Source organism: Octopus bimaculoides, chromosome 19 (assembly GCF_001194135.2).
Source record: "Octopus bimaculoides isolate UCB-OBI-ISO-001 chromosome 19, ASM119413v2, whole genome shotgun sequence".
NCBI lineage: Eukaryota > Metazoa > Mollusca > Cephalopoda > Octopoda > Octopodidae > Octopus > Octopus bimaculoides.
The window spans coordinates 28,865,337-28,875,559 of NC_068999.1; the positions used below are offsets into that span (position 1 = coordinate 28,865,337).

At 39.2% G+C, this 10,223-nt stretch overlaps 1 protein-coding gene across 1 annotated transcript in view; it reads right to left on the reverse strand.

Annotated features, from left to right (window-relative positions):
* Positions 1-5,664: 5,664 nt before the first annotated feature.
* The window catches only part of LOC106881211 (cullin-3), a 121,075-nt gene continuing 116,516 nt past the window's right edge, over positions 5,665-10,223 (reverse strand). Inside the window, exons 14-16 of the mRNA XM_052974905.1 lie at positions 7,509-7,577; positions 7,076-7,151; positions 5,665-5,803 (exon numbers count right to left, since the gene is read on the reverse strand). Of these exons, the coding sequence (XP_052830865.1) occupies positions 5,680-5,803; positions 7,076-7,151; positions 7,509-7,577 (269 nt within the window). The 3' untranslated portion in view covers positions 5,665-5,679. The remainder of the gene's footprint in view (positions 5,804-7,075; positions 7,152-7,508; positions 7,578-10,223) is intronic.

Here is a 10,223-nt window from a genome sequence, read left to right on the forward strand (position 1 = left end):
GGATGTGTAATGTCAGTGTGCATACCTGACAGAGTGTAAGTATCTTGAGAGAAAAGCTGAACATAAGAAGCATCAGTTGTGGTGCGCAAGAGAGACGATTGCGCTGGTATGGACATGTGGTGAGAATGGATGAGGATAGCTGTGTGAAAAAGTGCCACACCCTAACAGTTGAAGGAACCCGTGGAAGAGGTAGGCCCAGGAAGACCTGGGCTGAGGTGGTGAGGCAAGACCTTCGAACATTGGGCCTCACCGAGGCGATGACTTCTGACCGAGACCTTAATCCAAGGCCTGCCAGGGGTGTAGCCAGCCCACTTATGCGTACCTTTCCTACATTGGACACTAAACTCTGCTTATGAAGACTTGTTGAGGCAAGTGAAATCTAACTAAATTTGACGACTGGCACCTGTGCCAACATCGTCTCCTTCATTGGACACGAAACTCAGCTTGCGAAGACTTATTGCGGCAAGCGAAAGCGAAATCGGGATAGCACCCGTGCCCAGCGTCGCCTTTCTGGCACTTGTGTCCATGACATGTGTAAGGATTTTCGAGCGAGATCGTTGCCAGTGCCCCTGGACTGGCTCTTGTGCGGGTGGCACATAAAATACACCATTTTGAGCGTGGCCGTTGCCAGTACCACCTGACTGGCTTTCGTAGGATTTTCGAGCGAGATCGTTGCCAGTGCCCCATGACTGGCTCTTGTGCGGGTGGCACATAAAAGCACCCACTACACTCTCTGAGTGGTCGGCGTTAGGAAGGGCATCTAGCTGTAGAAACTCTGCCAAATCAGATTGGAGCCTGGTGTTGCCATCCGGTTTCACCAGTCCTCAGTCAAATAGCCAAACCCATGCTAGCATGGAAAGCGGACGTTAAACGATGATGATGATGATGATGATGATGACACACGTGGGGATGAAATGAACTGGAAGGAAAGTGCTGTAATGTCAACAGTTAAGGGGCCTCAACAGAACGGGAAGCAAGACCAAAGTCATTCTCTTTCAGCCTGGGGCAGTGGTAGACCGTATTTTATTCCACGCATTACAGTTTCCTTGTACCACAAGCTATTTCGGCTCTCATATATAAACATATTTGTCCATTGTTGTCCCCTTTCTGTGGCAAAGGAGATGTGATTACCTGGATCCATAAGATCAAGGAGGTGGCTTGGTTACAAGGCATCAACGATATAGCAGGTCTCATGGCCCTGTATCTGGAATGAAGTGCATTGGCACTACCTCAAGATGGATGAGGAAGACCAACTAAGCATGGCAAAGACCAAGCAGTGCTTGAGGGAAGCCTATACAGAGGGAATGTATGCCACATTTGCTAAGCTGAGAACGATCAGGTGGAGAGGGGAGCAGGTCGATGAGCCATGAAGGTTTGGAGACTGGCCATGCTATCCAGTTTTACCGGAGAGGGTCTAGAGAAGGTAACACGATTGGCCTTCATAAATGGCTTTCCTGACTATCAATGTGACTGCAACAACTGCCAGGCAGTGAGAAAATGGCAATGAGCAAGCTCATCGCCCAAGCCTGTGTGTTAACACAAAACACCGGGCAGAAGGCAGTAGCAATGACAGCTGCCGAAGCCTGCGACATAATGCAATGACCAGTAAAGAATGAGGAGAAAATAAACTGCTGTGGAATGACAGTGACCATTCATGGGCTGGTGTTTCAAGTGCCAGGGACCACACATGGCGAGGGACTGCACAGAGACAAAGCCTGGATCCGTTTGCAACCAGTGCAGACAGACTGGGTATATCGCTTGAAACTGCAGCCAGGGAAAGGCATGGAGAAGTTGCTGCCTCTCAAACTTCCGCAGTGAGCAAGTAAAGGCACTCGTGCAGTCGGTGCCCATAGTTGAAGCCTTGGTTGGAGTAAAAGCTCAAATCCTTTGTGGATATAGGCTGTACAATGTCTCTCATGACCCCAAGGGTGACAAAAAAATGGAAGGGGACGAGTAGTGATTGGGCAGTTGACAGCAGTGAAATTGGATCTAAGGGTAGCAGCTAAGTGGAGACAGCAGTGGTGGTGGGGGGCACAATACTGAGGCTGCAGGCAATTGTGATCAACCATGTGGTAGACAGAATTGACATGGACACGATCAACTGCCTTGGGGGTGTCAGTGGAGATGTAGTTTTGTTTGGTGGTGCAGGGGCGTTATGCGCTGGGCATCTGCAACATGAGAGGGGCCAGAGCTCCGCAGGTAATAGTACTGCTTACACCATTGAGGACAAAGATTTTTGAGTGGTGTTCAATGGTCAGCAGTGGACAGTAGAGTGGCGCTGGAAAGGGGAGTCCCCAATGCTAAAGAACAGGGTGAGCTGCTACCAGCAAACTTTGAAAGGACATAACAATTTGAAGAAGTAGAGAGGTGGATTAAGGAGCGTGTCCTTATTCCATTAAAAGAGGAGGTGATGAGCGGAGTGCTATCACTAATGGCAGTGGTGCAGCCAACAAAGGACAAAGTCAGGCCAGGACTGAACTTTTGGGAGATGAATGGCCATGTATCATGCCACATGTGTGGCAAGGTAACTTACGTCTGCAGTGAGACGCTGCATGGATGGAGACAGATGACAAGCGTGGAAAAATTGTTCACTTGAAGTCAGCATATCTACAGCTCCATGTGAGTGAGAAACTTTGACAGGTGATGCGATATAAGGGCCAGACATACTGTTTGACTAGGCTGGGTTACAGGCTAATTTCTGCGCCAAAGATCATAGTGACAGTGCTCAAATCTATCCTGGGAAAGATAAAAAAGGCCACCAATTCCTATATAGATGATATTTTAGTAGCTGAGACTGCAGTATCTGCCACAGAGATCATAAAGTCATCTAAAGACGTCCAGACTGACTGCAAAGTCACCGGAGCCAATGTTTGAAGGAGCTGCACTGGGGCTCAAGCTTCAAAGAGATAAAACAGGTGTATTGGTGTGTTGAAGAAGTAATGAGATCCTGGAACCAGGTATCAGTGTCAACAGGTGAGAACTATTCTCGAGGTGTGGGAGACTAGTGAATCACTATCTAATTGCAGGGTGGCTTCAAACAGTGTGCACATCAAGAGATGAGCAGACAGGGAAGCCAAAGTGGGGGAGGGGATGGTAGTAATTATACAGGAGATCCAAGAGAGGGCAAGAGCAGCAGACCCAGTAAGAGAAAACTGGTACATGCCCAAATTGGAGAATGCTAGCAGCATAGTGACAGGGGTTGTTCTGGAAATTGGTGGTGTCGAAGTGGAAGATGCGGCCTGGCTTTGAAAAGCAGATGATTACAACCACAACAATGTGGAGGAGTTGGATGCAGTGCTAAAGGGAGTGAATCTGGTCCTGAAATGCGTTAGGCCATTGACCCTGCTCTGGGTGTACATGGGCAGGGAAACATCTCGGTAGAGCACAACTGGAGACAACTGGCAATAGATGTGACACTACCGGCAGGGGATGCATCTCTCAATGGTTGACTGTGGACCTGGTTGGATGGCCATATGGAGGGAAATGAAGACAAGCACTGCAGACGAGTATGTATCGTGACTGATATTCCTGGAGCGGGACTCCTGTGGACGAATTGCTGATGGACAACAGTCTTGCATTTCGTTTGGATATACTGAAGGAGATACTTGATAAGTAGAATGTGTACACTTCTTCAGAGTGGCATACAAGCCGAACGGTAATGGGATCGTTGATAGATACCATCGCACAATCAAGGCCATGGTGGAGAGGGGATGCATCTCACCACTGTAAGTGGTATTCTGATACAAAATATCACCCTGATCAGGACAAGCCAAAGAGTCCATACGACATAGAGTAACATTCAGATATGAATGGCCGCATCTGAGTAAACCATCAGAATGCCCTGCAGAAGAGAGTAGGCCTGCCTTCATGCAGGTAGGAGATGAAACCTGGGTTAAGCCCCTGAAGGTACACTGCACATCTCAATGGAACAGTAACGGCTATTAATTCCAAAAATAATGTTTCTGAGGATGGAATGCTGCGTCATGTCTTGGATGTTCGCAGAATTGTTGTTTCATTGGACGACGACGGTGGAGGAGAGGAAGAGAACAAGGTTCCCTCCCTGCAGGGATCAGAGCGTGTGAGGCATCCACCCAAGTGGATGGCAGATTTTGACATGGAGTGAAGAGAAAAGGTGATCTTTGAGATCACAGGGACATGACCCTACATGAGATGAACCAGAAGGGCTGTGACATCAACAGTTGAGGGGCCCCACCAGAACAGGAAACAAGACTAGGATCATCTTCTTTCGACCTGGGGCAGTGGTGGTGAATGGACGTGAGTGGAGTGAGCGAGCGAGCAGGGATTGGTAGTAGCAGCTGTTAACATTAGGTGAGATGAGTAGGGCACATATTTGGACATAACACAGTTGGATAGCACATAACAGTTCCCTTGTACCACAATACACATTTACAGAGAAAGAGAGAGAACAGAACAGTATTCAAGAATATAGATAATGAAACCAAACTAGACTAAAACCTAGAGATGAAATAAAATGTAATAGAACATTGTTGAAAAGAAACCAAATCATTTCTTCATTTTAAACCATAGGATTAAATATAGAGCCTAATAAAATAAGATTTGGAGCAACTAAATACTTCTCTAGTATATTTCAAGAAATCTTAATAAACTTATCATTAAGTGTCTTTGATGATATACTAAGGAATTACTGTGCTTTGGTGTTCATACAAGTAAAGGATTTAGTTCTGATGTGAATTGCCAAACAGAAAGTTGAAATAAAAACAAAATATGAACAAGTATATGGTGTAATATTTATATGTATTCATTCTCACTGTGAAATTAGACAAACTACAAGTTATTTTTCAGCAGCTTGTATGAGGATCACACTGAATATTTTTGCTGTTTTTTTGACTTCCCACAAATTATCAGTTTAATCTTATTTCCAAAGGAGGGGGGGGGAGGGAAGAAGTGGCCTAATTTCAGTGAGGTTGAATACATATGGCTTGTTTTAAGCTGTTCTGTTACTCTAACAATGTCATAATGCTAAGCTTGTAGCATTATGTGACTGAGTTATGCCTGGCACAATATTTTTACATTTGAACAAATAGCTCTGTGCTAACAATGTTTAACAGATTTGAAAGAAGCTAATAATAAAATAGTGATGAACAGCAAGGACATTTAAAGTAGTTGGTTCAAACCTTATTCCAAGATTCTCCTAAAATCTTATAGTTTAACAAATGAGACCTAATATCCATAATCCATGCTGTATTATTAATTAGCAGAAAGTATAGTTAAATTACTGATTGTAATTTTTATAGTCTAAGAGTGAAAGAAATGAGAGAAAAGAGAAAAGAAAAACAAATATCTTCTAAAACAAAGTACTGGAATCATAGTGTCACAGTAAATGCCAATTAGCAACAGCAAAACAGTTTATACATTACTTCCCAGTCAATATTAACTAAAAACTTGAAAGCAAAAATAGTTATTACAAAGAAAAAATATAATAAATGGGCAATATGTACTCCACTTTAATCTTACTTAAACCACATAGAATGAACTAATAATAGATATTTCTCCTCTCTTGAAACTTCTACTCAAATTTCCCTCATTATCTCCCACTAGTTGCTCTTCATTTTCCTTAAATAGTTTGGCTGTTATTCTTTACCTTGCACATTCTCTTTTGCTTCTGAGTTACTTGCATGTTTTTATAGATTCATAAAATTACATGTGTATATTATTGTTATAAAAAATATATTTAGTAATCAAACAACTAACCTCTGCAACTAATACATTATGTTGTAGCTTTTTTCTGGCTTTCATGATCCTGACAATTGCAGCTTCAATCATAGAGTTGGTCAAGGAAACTTATGGTCTTATTACAGTAACTAGTTCAATACCTGTTGCTTTGCAAGATGTTAAAATTTGGAAGTTAAATTGTCCATATAAAATGCTATCTTTAATATAAAAGCATATTCAGTTTAAAATAGAAAGAGTCTTTGAAAGAATTAGAAAATTATAAACTTTACCCCTATTTTCATTTTCAGAAAAATAGATGCTTTATTATGTGCTTTTTAATTGGGTAAATCATTGAAATTTAGGTTGTTTTTCTTATTATTGTATAACTAAAGACATATCTTTTATAAACTTTATTTCATATTTTGCAAACTCAGTTTATACATTGTACAGAATTTACATTTATTTAGATGACCTCTCCATAAACTATGTTCCTAGTTAAAGTTCTTATTTTCATCATTATGATTGTGACCAGGCTAGGACATTACCTTTAAGATCCATAATGATCTGGAGCTTATTAGCTCTCTTTGTCAAACTGCATAAATGTAAACACAGGCATGAAAACATGCACATCATCAGTATCATCATTTCAAGTCTGCTTTCTATGCTAGCATGGGTTGTATGGATCATTGAATGCCTTGGTTTAGGTTTAACTCTTGGTTTCCTTTCTGCAGCTAGATGTCCTTCTTATCACCCACTGCATGTTGTAACACCAACACCAGGGAAGTTAGCCTTCTAATGTTATGCTACAAAATCCTCACTATCTTATGATGTGTTTGTACCATCAAGTTTACACTCCAAAAGGGTGAAGGTCGCAAGAGTGTGGAGAGGAGAATGATAGATATTAGGAGTGAAGGTGGTTGATGGTATAAGAAATGCATTGTCATTATTGTCATCATCAGTCAATAGGAAATTGCTATGTTACCAGGTTCTGCTTATGCTACATGCTACAAAATATTAGAGAGAGAGTGGTTTTTTACAAGTTATTGGCTGATCCATGGCTATAGTAGAAGACATGACTAAGGTGCCATGCAATGGAACTGAACATGGAACAAAGTAGTCGTGAAGCACGCTCCTTAACCATACAGTCATGACTACACCTATGTATTACAAAATTTGCCAGTCAAAATTCCATCTTATTGGGAATTTTTCTTTTGCAGAATTAAAACTGCAAAAGAAGATAACTATTTCACTCCTATGTGTATTATATACTCCAGAGGGTGTCTTCTGAGAGCTGCTCATATTAAATCTGGCTCTTCAAACCAAAACAAAAAAAAAAATCTAAAATTGCAAAAGAATTTTAAAATTGACAACGAAAGGATATTCATGTTTTCGGTCTTCATCAACTTTATTCCGAGTCTCTTTACGCTCTGGTTCAGCCTCTCCTTTATTGCCGGCCACTAAGTTAAAGAAAATCAAAATAATATAAATAAATAAATTACACCATGGAATATCATCATAGATTTTAGAACACACTGCAGTAATCACTTTTACTGAGTTATTTTGTAGACCTATAACCTGGTCATTGATGTTCAACCATATAGACATACAACATAAGGTTTTCATACCTGATAATAATAATAATTATTGTTACAGAATAATAACATTGTAAAAATGAATACAATAGTGTATGTATATCTTTAGACTATAATGATTCTACAACAATTCAATGAATACAATTTCATCAAATCACTTGTCAAATAGTATAACTCAGAAATATAATGAAGAATCAACTAAAGTTAAAATGAGAATATTACCTGTTTGTATTTTAACTCTAAAAAGTTTAGATGTAAACTGGTCATTAACAGTAAAGATATGATCTGGTTCTAAAATAAAAATGAGAAAGATATAAAATAAGAAATAAATGTGACAAGCCAGAAATAAGCAATTACTAGAATGCATCATCAATTGGAATAATATACTTATTAACATACTTATTGATTTTAAAATATCTTAAGATATTTTAAAATCAATAAGTACATTTCTAAAACAGATTGGAATACATATAACAACCCCCACTAAAGTAATACTTATAAACATACATGAAGAATCTGGTCAAGAAAAAGAAACCCCACTCATCTGGAAAGAAGAAGCAAAAAAATGACAAATCAAGAGAAATTCAGTATTGTATTTGGAAGATTTGCATAGGGGAAAATTTAGCAATACTATTAAATTATAATTAAAAAAATATCATATACATGTTTTTTATAATAAAATTAACTGGAGTCTAAGAGAAACCTATTCTTAGTGAAAGACACAAAATAAAAACTATTATATTATGACTATTTAGAACTACCACTCAAAAGTATGTGTACTCATGGGCTTTTCTATCTCACAATAATTAAACATATCTGTTTAATGTACTGGATAGATCTTTCTCATACTATAAAACGAAATTAATTAACATGTAATCTACAATGGCTTTACTTAAAAAAACACTAGTTAGAGAATACTAAAGACAATGATTTCTGATTGTTACCATTCAATGATTTCTGATTGTTACCATTCTATTTTCCTTCCGTCCAACATCACCAATGACTACCAGTACAGTTTCTGTGAGAGCCAGATTTATCAAAGACATGCTATACCAGCAGTCTCTCACCCACAGAACTTCACAATAAACAATAATGCTGCTTTTGGCATTAGCAAACCCCTCTTTTGTGCCTGATATGAAAACCTAGCCAAGCTGTTGACCTCCAAGTTTCTTATCACAAGTTTGTTGTCAGTCTACTCTATCATGTTATACACTGAAAGGGTTCTCTAATCCACATTCTATCACATATAATCTGATGTACCTTAGGGTTTGGTTGTCTCTCATACACATCTTTCTGTTACTTTTAAACACATACACTCTTACATAGTTAAGACTACTCGTCACTCCTTAACCTTCCATATGTAATTGACATCTACAAGCAACTTACACATTTTTCACTCCAGACCCAACACTACTTCCACAAAAAGAGACCTTGACAACACCCTATAATGAGACCTGGAAACCTAACCTCTTCCAACAGTGCCAAGATACTTTACATTTTAATGAGTGTCTTACAACATGCCTTCTCATGAACAATCCACAACTAAACTCTCAAACACAATACGAAGCCTTACAATCTCTATGTCCATTGCACTAAAATGCATATTTCTGTTAAAAATCATAAACACACACACTTTAGGCACAACCAGCTTGACTTTGTACAGAATTTTAAAATCTAAGTTAGATTAGAGAGACTAACTAATGGTTTCTTATTAGTATAAATTTTTTCCTTCTGTGTGTGTGTATGTGTGTGTGTGTGCGCGCGTGCAAGCATGCATGTGCTGGGAACATGCTTGGGATAGGGGAACTGAATTAATACTAACTCACAAATGATTCTTATTTCATCCACTTCTGAAAGGCTTAGTGAATCCCAATAGTATTTCAATTCAGAAAATTTGAGAGTGTAGGTAAATACACAATAGTTTTCTCTAATTCCATCAAACATTGCCCCACTGACTAAACAAGTTTTATTGAATAATTCAGTGGGCTGTGAAACAGAAGAAAGGTTAGTGTGCATTCAGCATTGCAGTACTTGGTTGCATTCCAAGTTCAAATCCTGTATATTTGGCTTTCATTCCATTAGAGCTGATTAAAATGAGTATCAGTCATATAGTAGCTCAATACAGTTATATTTCTTTCCTCTGAGGTCAAGTGCTTAAGTTAGAAATTAACTTTATTCTACATAATGTCCTTAGAAATCAAAAAATACTGAAGATCTGTATTGGAGTACTGCTCACATATCTGGGATGGTGTTACTATTACACAAAAACATATTGAAAATAAGGATATCCAGAAAAGATTCACTCACCAACACACTACAACCTTTTGGTCATACGTGCTATTTTTCTCTCTCCTGTTGCTACTATAGTATCATTCTAACCCATAAAACTTCTTAGTGAAAGCTAAATTCTTCAAAGAGTGAAACAAAAATAAGAAAAATGTAGAACAGGTATGCAAGAACTGTTCTCAAAACAAAGGTCTATGAGCAAATGAGCATGAATATCAAAATAAAGTTGAAGGTCTTACAAGCAATTTGCTGTAATAATCATTGAAAATTGTAGTGAAACTACCTATCGTCACTAGATACAAAACTACTATCGCCATTACATACAATCTTCTCATTTAAATATAAATAAATGCGAGCGTAGTAGAGAACCCATTCCTTGTCCATCACGTGACTGATCATTATTCGAATCGGCAACTTCTTCGAACCGTTCCCGCCAGAACGCAAACTGACCAATCACGGCTCCTAATAAGGTCACGTGATAGAGTAAAATTCTATCACCGTCTTGGAGCCCTCTTAACGCTATATATAGATCAACTCATACCCCACAAATTTGTCTCGGTCCAGTTTCTCTTTGAGAACTGTTCCGTGTACCACACGACAGCAGCAGCAGTTCCAGCGACCACTTCAACAGCTTCGTCCAGCCACGATGAC